The following is a 17,501-nucleotide window of genomic DNA, read 5'->3' on the forward strand; positions in this document are numbered from 1 at the left end:
AAGCATCTAACAAATAACATGTAATGTAATATGGGCCAATATTTGATAATTGTTACAAATAACCGAATCGTGGTACTTTGACAGTTGCTCCATTTCATCATAAATAAAAGATTAATATATAAAAATAATAAAAATCTTTATATATAACCATAACAAGTTAAAGCAACAATGTGCCATAAAAGGATTACAACAAAAATCAAGTTATATATATATATATATATATACTGTATAAACATTAGTTAAATATCCAGTTAAAATAAAACAAAATAATAGATATGTTAACATAAGAAGTTAAACTCAAAAGGTTGTACTACAATATACAACATGTATATTACACTAGAGAATGCAATTCCTGAAGAAATTGCTAGTGGGAATGCTTTGTATTGAAAAGCTGACGCTAAACTGCTATGCTGAAATGTAATGTGTAAGAAGAAAGTGAAGAATTTAGATTGAAATGATACATGAACACTGGGGTCTTGAATGTGTGATGAGAGAAGAAAAGAAAGTAAAAAGGCTTGGAAAAGCAGCAGAATATTTGAACTGCAAACTTTTGAACTAACTTGATGGCGAATGATCTGTCGCCATGCCAACGGCATTTGATGGCATCCCATAATACGCTTAGATGCGTTGATGGCTGCATCGTTACCAAACCTGTGAAGTTTTGGGCCGTTTGGAGCATTTTCACTGAAGTTATGAGAAAACCGTGTTTCATGGCGAGCATTGTGTTGCCATGGCAACGGCATTTGAAGAAATCTCAAAACTGTCCCGTAGATGTCTTCACGGCTGGACTGTTAGCACACGTGAAGTTTGAGCACTTTTTGAAAATGTTCATAGGAGTTATAGCGACGTCGTCTTTTATGGCAAGAGATGCGTTTCCATGGAAACGGCATATGGTGAGATGTCAGATTTGACGTAGAGCTGTTGAGGCATGGAGAGGTGATATACAGGTGAAGATTGTGGGACGACCGGACCGTGTCCATTGGAGCTACAGCGACATCGTGTTTTATGGCGAGCCTATGGTGAGATCTCAGATTTGGCGTAAAGCTGTTGAGGCATGGACCGGTGATATACAAGCGAAGTTTGGGGGACGATCGGACCGTGTCCATTGGAGTTACGGTATGTCCACACAGCAGCTTTTCAAAAATCTTGAAAATCTTGGAGCTGGGCGTGTCTAAAAGCTTGGGGATTTTTTGCGAGCAACGCGACCAACAACCAATCACATGAATCTCCCGCCCCCGACATACAAAGCAAAAAACCCCGGGGATTTTATGCAAGCAATATATATATATATAAACTCCCCAACCTGGCGAAAACCTACCAGTTTCACCCACTGTCTCTGCCACCTCCCTCCATGCCTGGTTCCTCCGGTTTGTATCCCGTTAATAGTTCTGGTCGTAAAGAACCGGGTGATTTGCTACCATAATTTCTCGTTTGGAATATGAGGAAATGAACTGCGGTCTGGTTCTCCCTGTTTACACGCGGTTTGATTGGCTAGCGCTTCTACTGTCAGATTTGCATAAACGTGATTTGATTGGCTGACGCTTCCAGCTCAGCTTCAAAAGTTGAACATTGCTCAACTTTTGAATCCTGGAAATCCTGGAAATCTTCGCTTCGCTCCCCCACAATGCAGTTTGGCGAAAAGCGAGGCAAAGTGACGTCATCCCCATTCAAAGTCAATGGGCAGAGAAGCGTTGGAAGCGGTGGAAGATTCGTCTAAAGCTGCTGTGTGGAGTTATGACATCGTGTTCCATGACACAGGTGTTTATATTTGAGCTAACGAGGTGTCCAGAGATCCAAGGTTTCCATGGTGATGTGCAGTAATCAGTGAGAGGAGAGCGATTGCATTGTTCTGAATGAGAGATAAACCTCTTACATTTGAACGTTTTGTTGAAGAACCGTAACAGATATCGGTGACATTTCAAAGCGTGAAGCATGTCAAGGAACTTAAGCATCTGAAGTGTACTTTTTGTGTACTTTCGGGTTAATAATGTGGCCTTTTTGGCAGATTAACTAAAGTTGTGCCGTGTGCGGCTGCTGTGGTGAGGAAAGATGAGGCTGCATTTACAATGGGGTTTAATGGAGACATGTTGAACGTTTTGTCACTTCATGCCCTCAAGAGGCATTTTGTTTAATTTTTTTTGCTTAATTTTTTTTTTGTTTTCCAACATTTCTCATGAAAGATTATGTCTCAGGAATGTAGGGTTTGGGAATTATGGCAGGTTTAAAAATATATATGAAGGCGAATTTCAATCTGTCCTCCACTCTAGCTGTGACATCACGCACTCTAAATCTGAAGGCCTCTTTACCAAGGTCTGAACAATGTTTAATATCTCTAAAGTATGAATCAGATTTAAAAGTTGTGTAACACAAATAATATCAGAAAGATGTGTAACATTTTAAAGTTGGAATGAGGTTTCTGAGTGAAAGTATGAAGGAGCAGTTAGCAGTTGAAGTTGCATGAAGATTGTTGAAGTCTGAAGAGTTTCTCCTTTGACTTCCATGTTAAAAATGTGATGTATTATGGGATGTATCTCTGGAATTATGAAAGTTATGAATGAGAAAAATAATAGCCATCGATTCCCGACCGAGCTGAACGTTTTGATGTTTGAACGGAGTTTCTGCGATGTGGAATGTGGGAGAAGAAGAGCAGCAAAATAACCCGGCGGAATAATAAAGAATTTTGTGCGTCGAAGAACAGATAGTTGGAATGCTGTATCAGCATTCCCACTAAATTATATACAGTGACAAACCTAGTGACAAACCATACTCAGAAATCTCCTTTAATTAACCTAATAGTTAATTTCTCATTTTTTCAGTGCAAACAGTGAAACACTTGCTCAGGTGTTTTTACAGAAACTATTTTTTAACAGGAAACCAATAATTCAGATATGTTAGAAGAATATAACAGGAAATTGTATGAAGGATTGTGTATTTTTGCTACAAAACTCAGTAGGATCTTTCTTAAACCTGCAATTACAAACCAGACTGCATTCAAACACTACTACCCCCCCCCCCCCCTTTGTCATGTCCCCCTCATTTGTACTGTATGTGATTGTATCCAACACTGAACTAATCACAGGTGTCCACATACTGAACGCTTTCAATTTGAAAAAAGAAAGTCTTTATTTATCTTTATTGGCATTTTTTTTAAAGTCCAAAAGAAAAGCACCGTTATATTACTACATAAACAAAAATACACACTTTTCTGCAGGAGGGCATGTTACAGACCTTTAGGGTCATATGGCCATTTACAATTTACATGTATTACAGTTCAGGAGTAACTGAAATTACAACAACACACAGCAGATGTGGGATCAGTGCTATGCGTAAGTGTAGGGTTTGCTCTTTGCAGACTCAAAGAAGACAAGTTGTATTTGTTCTTGAAATGAGAACTTTGCCGTACAGTTAGTTGCTCCTAAACTTGTGTGCTGCACCCGAGCGTTAATCTTCGCCCTCACACTCGGTGCTGGGTTGGGGGTCCTGGCTGAGGCTGGGTACTTCCTGTTTCTCACACTGAGGTGATGCGGCAGAAAGCTTTGAGTCTGTGTGTGGGGGCTGCACGCTGGGCTCCTGTGTGTCTGGCTTCAGGTCCAAATCCTCCACCTGATCCTCAATCTTATCTTCAATCTTATCTTCCACCGCATCCTCCACCTTATCTTCCACGTGATCGTCCATTTTATCTTCCACGTGATCGTCCATTTTATCTTCCACGTGATCGTCCATTTTATCTTCCACGTGATCGTCCATTTTATCTTCCACGTGATCGTCCATTTTATCTTCCACGTGATCCTCCATTTTATCTTCCACGTGATCCTCCATTTTATCTTCCACGTGATCCTCCATTTTATCTTCCACGTGATCCTCCATTTTATCTTCCACCTGATCGCTGGGTGTGTTTGCAGAGGGGACAGATGTGGGTTCAGCAGTCGGGGTCGAGTCGACAGTCTGAGAGTCTAAAGGATCTGGAGGGTGAGGGGAATAGTTATGAAAGTCAGATATTGTGTCAACAGTAAATGTCAGTTTTAAAGAACATATACTTAAGTTTTTTAAGCTTAAGTAAAATTATATTCTTGATACTACACAGATGATATGATATATTTTAGCAATGGATTCTAGACATATTTAGAATAGATTCTATTCAGATTATTACATATTTCTTTCAAACTGCCTTACAGACAATACTAACACTATAAATATATCCTATGAATCTACATGAAGACGGGATCCAGGGGATACAAATAGAAGCTCAGAATCTGGTGTAAAATAATTTTTTTATTATATTTTATTTTAGTAAGAAAATAAATTAAGAAATATATTTGTATTTCTTACTTTTTTTAATAGCGTGATTTTCAAGGTAAATTTAATATTATTTAAATTCTCTTTTATAGATGTCTATATATTGTAACGGGTTACTTTTTTTAAGGACAAAATGTGTTTTATATTAAAAATGAAATAATTAAAAAAAATCTCCAACTGGCCTGTTGGGAATGCAATTCATATTCTTGAAAGTATCACCATTGGTTGATTTGTGATTGTTCTAAAGGCATCTGGATAGTGATTGGCTGAGGTTTGTTGGCATTATTGGTAGAGGATTTGTCCCTCACTGCACTGATAAATAGACCCTCACCTGTTGGCTGCTGCTGGCGGGAGAGCCTCTTCTCTAAAGCCCGCTGTCTGTTGAGCTCCATGCGTCGACGCTGCTCCTCCGACAGGGAGGGGGCGGCTGGGGAGGAATAAGGAGGGGGCGATAGTGCGGGTTGAGAGGGCATAGTGGGAGGGGAGGCCATCGGAGGAGGGGCAGCAGGAGCTGGGGTGGAGTGGATCGGCCGTTGCAGGTCATTAAAGCCCGCCCCTTCAAAAGGATCTGGCTCCCTGAAGACGTCGGTTTCAGGAGCTTCGTCACCTGAACAAAGACACATGTTCACAGAAGAGTGGATGATAATACATGGACTTAAAAACCAAGACAACCATATGTTACTCTCTCAAAAGTTTGCATACGGCGCCAAAAGTCAATTTAACCAACAATTAGCTCGGGATTATTGTAATTCCGGACAATGTATATTAAATATATAATGTTTCAGATCATGTTCCTTACCATCCATGAAGTCTTCGTATATCATTGGCATATCCAGTCGGATCCGTTTGAGGCATGTCTGCAGCAGAGAAGAAGAAATATTTTAGTCATTCTGCTCTGACGAAAAAAGTATATCTCATACAAATATTCAGCAGCAACATCCTCATCCCACCTGCACGTCCTTCTTGTTGCCCAGCTTCTCCACTTTCTCGATAAAATCTTCAAACTGCATTTTGGGGTACAACCGGTGGGCCCAGTTCTCCATCTTCTGCATGAGCAGCCGCAGGTCCTCAGCCTGGGGGGACAGAACGTAGATAAAACATTATAATAAGTTGGATAAATGTATGTGATGTTATTAAATACATTCGATAAGAGCTACTCCGGAGCTTCCTGCTGCTTTGTCAGCTCTTACCTCCTTCCCTTTGCCTTTGAAACGGACGTTATCAAACAGTGTTCGCAGAGCTGGAAGACCTCTTTCTGAGAGGAGCCTGTAGAGAAACAAATACTCAGTAACTTCATCTATTACTAAAATATTGATTAGGGAAGCTCTAAGGTTAGATATCATTGAAAGTAATAACACAAGCTCCAATAGGATCCTTTTCTGTAATTAATGCTGACTAAAATGATATTAGTATGTCATTATTTGCTGTAAGTGTAAAAGAACATTTGAAAACCTTTAAGAGTAGCTCAAACACAATAACAAAGCCTGTACCAAAACAAAATCATTTATTTCTCTACATTAAAAGTGCATGCTTTAATTACGGTCAGAAGGTAGGGCTGCATGATTTAAAAACGAACTACTGATTATGTTGACTGATAATGCAGATATTAGAGGGATAGATCATTATTCAAACATTATTCCCACCATCAGTGAAAAAGATATTGAAATGATCATGGTGCGATTTTTTTAGAGGATCCGTACAAACAAGGAATTTTTTATTAAATCTGCAGAATATGATTGGTAGGCCGGGACTTATCTGTAGCATCACAATGCTACATACGGACATTTTCACATACTATCGCGCTTAATGCAATTTGGATAATGCACTAGGTAATATAATGGTTTTGATAGAATTTGTGTTGCAGCCCTAGTTTGAGGAATCCTGGTGTTTAAACGTCCTAATGTCAGCTGACAGTACAATGAATCCTCTGCCTTGATGTAAACGCTCAGATGTCTGAGGTACCTCTGAGAGTCCAGCTTGGGTTGCGGTCTCTTCACGCCTTTCCTTTTAGCAGCAGGGACGTCCGCCAGCCCGGACACATCGCCGTCTCCGTCCCCTGCATCAAACACAGCAGAGGACCGGACAGGTGGTCAACATCCCTTTGTTGAACGTTACACAAGAGAACATTTTCAGCAGGGTAGATTTTAAGCTGTATTTTCCAATAAAGCCTTTCTATTCTTCTACCGGGGCTGTGGTTCGGACGCTGCACAGCGTCCAACCGCAAGACCCTTCAGCGCGTCCTGAACACTGCTGAGAGGATCCTCGGTGCCTCACTCCCATCACTCCTGGACATTTACAACACCCGCCGAGCACTCAGCATTGTGGGTGACCCCACCCATCCCTCCACCTGCCTCTTCCCTCTCCTGTTCCGCAGCCTGAGGTCGAGCACAACCAGACTGAAAAACAGCTTCGTCCACCAGGCTGTCAGGAGGCTGAACTCTCTCCCCTCTCTGCCCTCACTGGACCATGACTTTAACACCCCACACACACACACACACTCAGACACTCAAATCCAGCACCAGACACTTTCCACGCTGCTATGGGCAGTCTTTCACTAATGTACATTTTTCACAGATTTAGAAGTGACTGTTATTTTGTATATATTGATTGTATCGATATTGATATTTGTATTTTGTATTCCTCTGGATTGTGGGAAACGGTATTCGATCTCTCTGTGCACACACTGTTGTAGTAAATGTATCATTAAGTCTCATTTCAGATCTAGCCTCTAATTCTCACTTCCTTAGAACAGCCAGAAGGCTGTCTCTTCGACCATTGGTTTGTAATTAACATGTGTGCAAGTTTCAACCGTCTGGCCAACACTTCCTGTAATGTACATTTGCCTTGCTGAGAACCTTCTCCTTCCCTTGCTCTCGAGTGTATACAGTATTTGTATTTTCTGTTGTATGTTGTCAGATCTTGTACGAACCTTTTGGTGCAAGACTCTGTCCTTTCGGCTGAAATAGATTAACTATTGTCTTTATTAAATAACAAAACTTTGTTTTAAACTTCTATTATTTGTTCATTTCTTGCCAAACAGGTTGTTTAGGGTTTGTGTGGAATTTCCTCCACACACACAAACTGAAAGATTGACAATAAAATGTGACTTTTGACTATTACCATTTGTATGTGTAGTGATGGGCATTTCAACTGTAAATACTTTTTGATTATCACTGGATTTTTGTTCCAGTCACTAGGTATAACCTGGCCTTAAATTTGAATATTCTCTCGCTTCTCACCATTTCCGAAAGGGTCTCCGTTCTCTTGTCCTCCTGGGGAGTGAGGTGGTGGGAGCGGAGGGAAAGCTTCATCCTCTATGGTGTTGTAGTGATCTTCCATGGTGGGCAACTCTTGAAGGAAAGTACACCTGGGTCAGTCAAATATAGCTCGAGAAGCCATAATAGTTCAACGTATAGAATTGTGTTTTTTAAGAACATATCATTTCAAATGGGAAAATACATGATTCGTTTGGGTTTAAGATCCTGTGTCATATAAAACTCAATCATAACTTAATTGACGGGAACAAAAATAACTCAAATCCTATACTTGCGAACAATAATGACATTGTTTTTTTTAATCCACTACATTATCTGTGCAGTACTTAAACCTGCACACTGAATATACTGACTCAGAGGGTACGCGTATTTATTTCACATCCCATTACAACCAGGCCTTGGCATGCACTGTTTACCTGATCAGATATGAGATTCTGTATAAAGTGTCTACTATTTGCATTACCTATAATTGCACTCAGCGTTACAGCATCGTATACCTAATACCTGCACTGTCAACTATGTTATGGTACTTATTGTGTTCATAGTTTAAATGTCACACTAATTGTTAATACAATTAATTGAATGTAACTAGTGTTACTGTTTCAACAGTAACACTAACGTCATCATTTGATTCCAAAAGTGGGTCTGGACTCGCGCCCATCGTTTACCAGTATAATGGCTCCCCAGTATAATGGGGGCCCCCCAAAGTATTAACATGCTGTGGGAATCACTGGCATTATTTCTGTAATTTATTTGCAAGGTGTCCAAATTAATGATAGTGCTGCAAGTTGATATCTTCCATGTCTGCTTGACGTATCTCATATCCGGTATCGGTCATGAAAACCCGAAAACCGGATATCGGTCGTTCAGAATAAGGCGGTAAACTCAATCATGGCCCAAACACACAAAGCGAAAACATTGTCAGTCCTGTGTGTTTCCGTGTTTCCCCGTCACATAGCGAGGCCATTAGAAGATGTACAACATAGTGGACAGGGTATCCACTTATTTGTCGTAACGTCGTCATAACCTGACTTTAATTATAAGTAAAGTTTGTTACGTCAGTTGTAAAAGAGAGTAAATAGTGCGCTGTTACGCTATCGTTCATTAGAAGCTGATGAGATACTTTGGGTCAGTTAGCTAACATGTAAGCTTTAATTCATGTGAGTGAAATGGTAAAACATCAAAAGTAAACTTTAACCACAATTCACTAAAAGAGTGAAAGCTTATGAATTACGGTGTCATAGTAAAGTTGTCTTACCAGTTAAAAGCTGTGCTGAGAGCGAGCAACAAGCAATGACGACAAGCTAGCGATATCAACTTCCGGTTTTATAATGTTCCCTTTTCAACATAAAGGTCCAACAGACAAGTAGATAATACGTACAAATTAGCACCAACAAATGGCTATTTTGATGCGATTGAGACATGTAAAACCCTTTTCAAGTTATACATTAAGAAGTATTTATTTTGAGCTTCAGTTTTCACCAATACAAATCAATTCATCACAATTATATGCATGCAGAAAAATATAATGAAATTGATATAGATTAGTTTGATAGTGAAAAAAGCTCATTTCTAATTGAAAGATAACTTTCAAAGTAGCAAAGATAAGAACAGGACTGGTCCTTTGCGTTTGTAATTTGGAGTGCATTTTGTTTGTGTGACTGTGGTTCGGTAATTTAAAAAAGGTTCTATATAATCTAAATCATAATCTATAAATATAATCACTATTTGATTTATACACCTGGTGATTTGCAATATGTTGGTTTGGTTTCCCTGAGCTCATTATTAGTCCAGTTTCAGGGCTTTTATTTTGAAGGATAAAACACTTTGGAGGAAATTGTTTATTTATTGTTGACGCAATAATTAGCACATGTTATGTCTTAAACATGTATTTATTTGTATGATCAACAGCGAGTACAACAATACTGTATCTCCATCACTTTTTTCATTTTAAAACATTTGTTGACAGTAAACCTTCTTCTCTGCAGTTAGCTGAGTAGCCTACACAACTAAGCTACATAAAAAACCCACACAAGACCAGTTTATTAAAACATTTTCAAAATAGTCATAATATACTAAGCTTGAATCCATTTTTCCAAAGTTGTGACATGTACCGGCTATTTAAACTAAATACTGACAACCCAGAAACATTTTTATTCAAAACAGAAAAGCAGGACAGTTAAATCAACAGCATCAGCGCAATCAGCTCTCGACAGGATAAAGTTTCACAGCTTTGAAGGCACTCTCAGATGTGTGTGTGTGTGTGCGTGTGTGTGTGCGTGTGTGTGTGTGTGTGTGTGTGTGTGTGTGTGTGTGTGTGTGTGTGTGTGTGTGTGTGTGTGTGTGTGTGTGTGTGTGTGTGTGTGTGTGTGTGTGTGTGTGTGTGTGTGTGTGTGTGTGTGTGTGTGTGTGTGTGTGTGTGTGTGTGTGTGTGTGTGTGTGTGTGTGTGTGTTCTTTTAGCTGCGTCCACGCAGCAGGAACATGAGGAACACTGCACTGAGGAGGATGCAGAGTGTGCTCACAGTGGGAATCACGATCTCTGATACCATCTCCATGTGGCCTATCAATGGATCTGAAACACATACATGGAAATGTAAGTCAATGTCCCCAATTTACAGTCCAATTTTCTAATCATAGACAAAGGGTGCGTAACAGGAAAGTAATGTCTTTCTTTACATGTGTGGGTAATAATCCAAAACCTATATTTGGCTGTTTGACTTAAGTCTTACATTATATGTGAAATAACACAAGGTTTCATTTTTGTCAGTAAAATGTAGAGAAGTGAAATATACATTAAGTGGCGTCGAGTAGAGGTATAAAACAGCATTCCATAAATAAAAAAAAACATTGTAATCTTACTCAGAAACAACTTTTGTACCTAAACTTCATCATGCACTGGCCAAGCCTTTTCCTGATTTCCCTGGGACTTTCTTCTAGCTGGAGGGGCGAAACAAAGAAAAACTCTTTTAGAGAGCGGAATAACAAGCTTGAGACAGAATTTTTCTTTGTTTTCCCCACCCAGCTTTAGCACAGCCTACACTTTATAATGTTGTATTGTACTAACCTGCAGCCAGGAGCTGGTTACTGGAAGCACAAGTCTCTACGGCTTTCCTTTTCCAGCTCTCCACCTGTGAAGATCCAACAAACAGTTAAACTTGTTGTGCTCCAGACAGACTTTGAACGTTTAGTGTGTTGTTTGAGTTTACTTCTCTCTGATTGGGAAATCCATTGGAGCTGATGATGCGTTTATAGAACTGGACAGAGGCCTTGGGGTAGCGTGGTTTATTTTTGTTGCTGAAGTCCACGTAGTAGAGTCCAAATCTCTCGGAGAATCCTTCATCCCACTCAAAGTTGTCCAGGAGAGACCAAGCTGTGTAGCCCTTCACATTGACGCCATCCTTGACCGCTGTTAGTAAAACCATGGAAACGTAAAAATACAAAACAGGTGACATGTTTAATTTTACGTGGCCACTATTATTAGTATAATGTACGGACCAGACAATGTTTAGTAGAGTTGTTATTTTACCTTTGAGCATCTCATTAATGTAGTCTTTAAAGTACTGCATTCTCCAGTCATCACAGAGGTCGGTGCAGACCATTTTTTCCGAGACACCATTTTCTGTCACGTATACCATGGGGTTTCCATACTGAGTCTATTAGAGAGACACCATTATACATAAGAAGAATAGAATACATACTGACCATTTGTACTTGTGTTTTATTGAACAAAATATGTTATACTGGCATGATGCATTGTTCATGAGAACATGAATACCATTCATGACTGTGTGTGTTAACTGTAGAGCTCGAGCTAGTATAGGAGATTAGCTTAGCATAAAGACAGAAAACAGAGGGAAACAGCCAGGAGTGCTAGGGGCATGATTAACACATTATTTTATTTTTTATTTGTATGTAATTGTTACTAAACTAAACTAACACGATAAACAAAATCATTGAGCTTAAAAGTTGGTAGTAATTGTATTTTTGAACTTCTGAGCTAGATGATTTCCCTTACTTCATACTCTGCTCTACTTTATAGCTAACATACAAACATGAGTTTGGTATCACTATTCTCAATCAAATTAAGCTTATTTTTATTATTTATTAAGGAAACATTTCAGTATTTAAAAGCCATCTATTGCTTTTTCAAACATGGTTAAGTCCTTTACAATGTGTCTCTAAATTGATCAGTTGACTTTAGACCTCTGTGAATCCTTAACTTGCAGCACTGTGACAGCCTGTGACACAAGATGTTCATCAGCATAACTACACAGTAGCTATGTTCGTTTGACAATTAAAGAACCTTGAACCTTGAACTTAAGGCATTTTTGTTGTAATTTCTGAGAATAATCAATTTAACATCTAGCAATTGAACTTCACTCCATTTGCTGCCTGTATTATACAGCTGTATGTCTGGATTTGATTCGAATTTTTGTTGCATACCTTGACAAAGTTCAACATGCGCCGGAAGCCCCAGGGAACAGAATAGAGCCACTCAGAGCCTGGATCAGGCCATTTTGGGTCAACCAGCTCAGCAAGGTCACGATCTGTAAAGTAGCTGTCTCCCAGCCCAGATGGGTAGTTCTTCGGGGTGATGTAGCGAGTAGTGAAATGTCCGAGGCCCAGGAAGTCGCAGGTTCCCTTGATGTAACTCTTCTCCTGAGGCGAGAAGACGGGCAGCCGTGAAGCTCCCAGTCCCTGCTGGCCACTCTTCCTCCCTAAAGGTCGAAATTCATCGAGTTTAATACTGAAACTAAAATGACAACAGACAAACAAAGGTGCCAACAAGCTAACGGACATTTGAGTTTTAAGCCAAATAACAGATGCTTTCATTTTTCTAGTGTGTAGTGTCTCCTATAAACAGTTGCAGTTGACTGACGTACCGATGTAATCTTTCATAACCTGGGGGTAGTCTCCATTGAAGATGGGGGTAGCGAACCATCCCAGGTAGAACTGGATGTATCTCTCCGCTGCTTCAATGTCCCTCTGGTTGGTGATGTCCACTGGTTCACCCCAGTCAGCCGTTAGTGAGATACCAACCATGCCTGGACACACCAAACACATACAGCATGATGGCAAATTATCTTTGACTTTGGTGACCATAAATGTCAAAAGGAAAACAAAATTGTGCTGTCACCTTTTTGTTTGCTTCGCCATTGCATGTCATACGTGTGCCAAACTTTAGCATGTGCCTGTTTCAGAGACAGAAAGGCAGCGTCAGCTTTATGTCGGTCTAAGATCTCTATATCAACTAATTAGTTTCAAACTTGTGATTTACTAAATCAGGTTGCACCATAAGAAAACCTGAACAAGTTATTCTCAGTTTGTAAATGTGTAAACCGGTTGCATGAAAACATTTGTAACGCTGGCCAAACAACGGGCAAAGAACTATGTACAGTAAACATGACTAAAGTATCACAAAGTACAGTAGTGTTAGTCATATTTCAATTAGCATACAAGGAGAAAGGAACACAAAGCATCATCTCTTGAGTCTTACCTTGATGATGTGATGGGCAGCTTTGTAAGCTCCGGTTCCCTTCAGCTTCATTCCTGGTGCATGTTCCCCTGTTTCATATCCCTCCACAGCGATAGACTGAGAACAGAAGACAACACTCTCCGTTATCCAAGTCAAACACAAAAATGTTTCACAAGACAGTCAATGCACCATTTCCCTCCAACCCGGACATACCCAGGGATTGTTGAACGTCATCCAGTATTTCACTTTGTGTCCAAATCTTTCAAAGCATAAGTTAGCAAAGTCGTTGAAGTAGTTCACCATGGTGACGTTCTGCCACCCGCCATACTTCTCCTGTAAGAGCTAGGGAGCAAAAACATGTTAGCTTCTACGGCGTAGCTTCAAATCTGTAAATGTGAAAGGTTTAGTGAGTTTAGGGCCCACCTGTGGTAAATCCCAGTGATACAAAATAACAATGGGAGTGATCTTATTGTCCAGCAGCATGTTAATCAGGTCTTCATAGTATTTGATTCCTTTCTCGTTGATGTGTTCACCTGAGAGAGTAGAAAGTAAAAGAATATATATGAACAATTTTACGAGAAATAGCAAGACAATTATCATTACAACGATCAAACCTCCAAAAGTATTTTGTGTACAACGATAAAGAGCACAGAAAAAGCAAAGCTGTAAGCCGGAAAATGAATTTGGATAACATTCTGATAATTCATTACTTCAATACATTTGAGCACTGATTTTAATATCCAGCAAATAAATACAAAATAATAGAAACAAATATAGCATTCCACAACAGTGGAAAAATATGAACAATACAAAATTGTGGAAAACGAGGGAATAAATTCAAATAAGAAAGGCCAGGCTCATGGTTACTTTTCAGTCCGCTTGGTAAAATCCTTGGCCAGGAGATGGAGAAACGATAGTGATTCAGCTTCATGTCCTTCATCAAGGTGATGTCCTCCTAAGAAAACAACGAGTACCATTTTTAAATATCATGCAGTGCCGTCAAACATTATTCACAGCCTCAGAACTTAATTTTAAGGAAAAGTTCGACTTTTTGAGAAATATATTTATTGCTTTCTTGCCGAAAGTTAGAGAACTTTGCGACCACTCTGCAGCCAGGAAGGGGTTAGCGTAGCTTAGCACAATGAAAGGAAAAAGAGGGAAACAGCTAGCTCTTTGCAATGACCTTTAAAGTTAAGTAATTGTATATTTGTTTCATTTAGCTTTCCTAAAAAGGTTCTGGAAGGCAGATTTATTTTATTTTCAGATAGTCCTGGCTAGCGGCTTGACACTGTTTCTTGTCTTCATGCTAACTCAGCTAAACGCTTCTTGGCTATAGCCTAATATTGACCATACAGAGATAAAAGGGATATCAATCTGTTTACAAGGTTTCGGAGATACCAAATGAAAAGACATTTAGAATATTCAAAAGTTGGTACAACCATAATACAAATGGATCTTAATCTTAGATATACATATTATGTAAAAAGGAACAAATCTAAGAGATTAAAGAGAAAATAATGTCAGACAGAAAACATTTCTACCCAGATTTTTCTGATGTTACTTCTAAAGTATACATAATAATAATACTTCATCTTCTTATTACACACACATGCATTTCCAAACATTCGGTCTACCTACACTGTAAAATGTATTATCTTTTCGATTAACACACGGCATCTATTGCACGTCTGTCCGTCCTGGGAGAGGGATCCCTCCTCTGTTGCTCTCCCTGAGGTTTCTCCCATTTTTCCCCCTTAAACTGTGGGTTTTCTCCGGAAGTTTTTCCTTGTACGATGTGAGGGTCTTAGGACAGAGGGTCTAATGACAGAGGGTGTCGTTTTCTCATACTGATATTCTGCACAAATTGTGCTGTTGTATTTACTGTATAGTGGCCTTAATGTAAGGTAATTATTTTATGTACAGCACTTTGGCTGGACCAAAAATATTTTTAAAATGTGCTATATAAATAAAACTTGATTTGATTTGATAAAGGTAAGACTTAATGTTTAGCACTTCAACTAATGTGTGTAACAAAAACAACACTTATTTACAGGAAACTAAATGCTCCCTCGGCATGTCACCTTGAATTTGTTGTAGCCGTCACACGATGTGTCTCCAGTGTCATTCATGAATATGTTCCCCTTCTTGCGGGTGAATGCATCCCAGATGCTCATTCCTTTGCCATCTATGTTCCACGCTCCTTCAGTCTGATAGGCGGAGCTGCCAGCTCCCCAGGAGAAACCTGCAGAGGAAACAATACATGTCAGCATCAGAATTGGTTTTATTAACAATTACACATACGAGACATTTGCTTTGGTATAAGTGGTGCATACATAAACACAGAAAGAAGTATACGTAATAAAAAAATGTAAGACTATTGTAACAAATGCAAAATAAAGACAATATTTACACAAAATATATAGAATAAAATATAATAAGAAATGACAATATACTGTATGTACTATGTTCAAAGTGGGGAGCTGTTAATATTTATGCAGCATAGTACCAGGTTTGGTCTTACCAGTTGGGAAGGTGCTGTAGTAGAAAGATGTTTTCTCATTCTTGGTCCAGTCAAAGTCCTCCCTGGCTGACACACACAGCACCAGAGCAAGCACATGGTACGTCCTCAGGACGCACCGCTGCAGCATTGTGATCTTTGGCAAGGAACTCTCTGTCTTTTTACACCTGGAGGAAAGAAATCAGTACGTTTGAACTCTGATTTCACAGATATCATGGCTTACACGTAGGCCAAAGGCAACATCTGCTGTCATGTCCTGTTCCTGTACAAAGATTGAGAAACTCACTCAAAGGCTTCAGGTGTCCACAGGTTACCATTCTAACATAAACCCCAAACCTCAGTATCATTTCTTAAAAATCCACTGAAAACACATCCGGTCATTATCAGAACTCTGAGATATAACATAAGAATCTAGTTTCATTTCAGCCAGCTGACACAGAAGGCTATCACAGACAGGAATTTAGCCAGCTTGTTCCACACGGTCAGGATCAGCGACATTTCAAGCTTCTGTAAATCTCCAGTGGTGTGAAAGATAACCAAGATGAGGGTTACAAAGTGTGAAGTCCCCTGAGAGTCCTCCTGCCAAAGCCTGTGCTGCTTCTCTGCCTACATGTGTCCCTTTGCCCAGCCTCTCTCAGCCTCAGCCCCTCTCTCAGAACCACATATAGATGTCTGACCTGCGGCACCTTCTGCATTTGTCTCCGCTGGAAACTGCTCCAAAGTGCAAGAAACGTCCCCAAGCTTCTGGACCTAGTTAATGCCGCCCAGTGTCACCGGCAGGTTCAGAGCCAATGTTACAAAAACAAAACCGAGTGAATCATCCAGGGACATTTTCTGCTATTCATCAGCCAGAGACTCCCCCTCCCCTATCCCATCCACATCCTGAATACCGCTCCATTTGAAGTCAGTGAGGTGTAACAGTGAATTTGCTGGGGCCAACAGATCTTTTAGAAAAGGAGCTGATTCTGACCCTGTAAGCAGAGTGAATGTCAGTGAACCTGATACAGTGGCAGCTCGGTGTCACACTTTCTTTTGTTTGTTAATGTCTCAATGTTTAGAGCAGACATTTATTATTATTTTTCCAATCGGTTAATTGGTGGACACCTTTAATGAGGACAAATGTCTGCTTGTGATTTCTCACTTTTTACTCTCATTTGGCTTAATCCACATAAAGTATTTGTGAATAAAAGATATAGATTTTTTATTTTGAAAGATATTTTCACATATACTATACTTTAATTACATATAATCTATTACAATAGAACTTCAAATATTTACTTTTTATGATGTTTAAAATGTATTTTTTTTAAACGAAATGAAGTTACCTGATTCCTCCAGACTGATCAAATGAATGAGTCGTTTGGAGTCAATGCACCTTCATAGTTATGTTCATTGTACACCTTTTACAAATCCTGTCCAACAGTGCACTCTGAATGGAAGAGTTATTAATTATTATTACATAGTTATTGTGTTCTTCAGGACACACCAATCTTCTTAAGGAAAATGTGTTGTGTATGTTTCATTGTAAAGTCAGTGTTATCAGACCAATAAGAGACGGATTGAAAGTGTATGCTCAGGGTTTGAAGACTGTCCACCCTCAGCTAATGACTGGAGTGTAGTTGGAACATTAACAATCCCGTATGCACTTTGCAGCATCAAATAGTATCAAATAAGAAATATGAACATAAACGATATACCCATCTTACTACATATGCTAATTTGCATACATTTCTGGATCAGAAATCTACAGTTGGTGTTTTGGCTATCACTTTTTAACACACAAAAAGATCAATCTTTGGCGTGTTTTTAAGGAAGAAAATGTGATTAGAATCAGATGAATAAACGTCTCTGTCAAAAAATATTGAATATAGATAGGAATGAAACTGGAGAGTTTGGTGCATGTAAGTGCATTAAAGTACTTCCTTATAACTAATA

General features: G+C 39.3%; 2 protein-coding genes across 6 annotated transcripts; both read right to left on the bottom strand.

Moving 5' to 3' along the window:
• Positions 1-3,047: 3,047 nt before the first annotated feature.
• Positions 3,048-8,915, bottom strand: tipin (timeless interacting protein). Its single transcript, XM_034106404.2, has 8 exons — positions 8,830-8,915; positions 7,536-7,646; positions 6,259-6,352; positions 5,487-5,562; positions 5,247-5,369; positions 5,096-5,153; positions 4,628-4,903; positions 3,048-3,962 (listed from the first exon to the last, which is right to left on the bottom strand). The coding sequence occupies exons 2-8, from the start codon at positions 7,633-7,635 to the stop codon at positions 3,442-3,444; spliced, it is 1,248 nt and encodes a 415-aa protein (XP_033962295.1). The 5' UTR covers positions 7,636-7,646; positions 8,830-8,915; the 3' UTR covers positions 3,048-3,441.
• A 1,034-nt stretch (positions 8,916-9,949) lies between these two features.
• On the bottom strand, positions 9,950-16,340 carry lctla (lactase-like a). Of its 5 annotated transcripts, none has more exons than XM_034109275.1 (15): positions 16,244-16,340; positions 15,570-15,733; positions 15,130-15,290; positions 13,916-14,003; positions 13,472-13,581; positions 13,262-13,390; positions 13,070-13,165; positions 12,710-12,764; positions 12,456-12,617; positions 12,016-12,290; positions 11,099-11,225; positions 10,779-10,978; positions 10,637-10,700; positions 10,451-10,509; positions 10,056-10,144 (listed from the first exon to the last, which is right to left on the bottom strand). In XM_034109275.1, the coding sequence occupies exons 2-14, from the start codon at positions 15,694-15,696 to the stop codon at positions 10,451-10,453; spliced, it is 1,653 nt and encodes a 550-aa protein (XP_033965166.1). In that variant the 5' UTR covers positions 15,697-15,733; positions 16,244-16,340; the 3' UTR covers positions 10,056-10,144. The 5 variants fall into 5 exon arrangements, with proteins under 5 accessions (XP_033965154.1, XP_033965165.1, XP_033965158.1 ...); XM_034109276.1 differs by having other exon boundaries at positions 10,074-10,144; positions 10,432-10,509; XM_034109263.2 differs by lacking the exon at positions 10,451-10,509 and having other exon boundaries at positions 9,950-10,144.
• Positions 16,341-17,501: the final 1,161 nt, after the last annotated feature.

This window comes from Pseudochaenichthys georgianus, chromosome 3 (assembly GCF_902827115.2).
Source record: "Pseudochaenichthys georgianus chromosome 3, fPseGeo1.2, whole genome shotgun sequence".
NCBI classification, from domain to species: Eukaryota; Metazoa; Chordata; class Actinopteri; order Perciformes; family Channichthyidae; genus Pseudochaenichthys; species Pseudochaenichthys georgianus.

What these genes read in the sequence shown, in the direction of transcription:
- tipin (XM_034106404.2), bottom strand. Translation starts at nt 7,635, where the DNA reads ATGGAAGATCACTACAACACCATAGAGGATGAAGCTTTCCCTCCGCTC. An exon ending in TCAAAGGCAAAGGGAAGGAG is followed by an intron (nt 5,370 to 5,486) that starts GTAAGAGCTGAC and finishes CTGTCCCCCCAG; the next exon opens with GCTGAGGACCTGCGGCTGCT. An exon ending in CCGCCAGCAGCAGCCAACAG is followed by an intron (nt 3,963 to 4,627) that starts GTGAGGGTCTAT and finishes CTCACCCTCCAG; the next exon opens with ATCCTTTAGACTCTCAGACT.
- lctla (XM_034109263.2), bottom strand. Translation starts at nt 15,696, where the DNA reads ATGCTGCAGCGGTGCGTCCTGAGGACGTACCATGTGCTTGCTCTGGTG. An exon ending in CATTAATGAGATGCTCAAAG is followed by an intron (nt 10,979 to 11,098) that starts GTAAAATAACAA and finishes TTTTACTAACAG; the next exon opens with CGGTCAAGGATGGCGTCAAT. An exon ending in TAACCAGCTCCTGGCTGCAG is followed by an intron (nt 10,145 to 10,636) that starts GTTAGTACAATA and finishes TATGTGTTTCAG; the next exon opens with ATCCATTGATAGGCCACATG.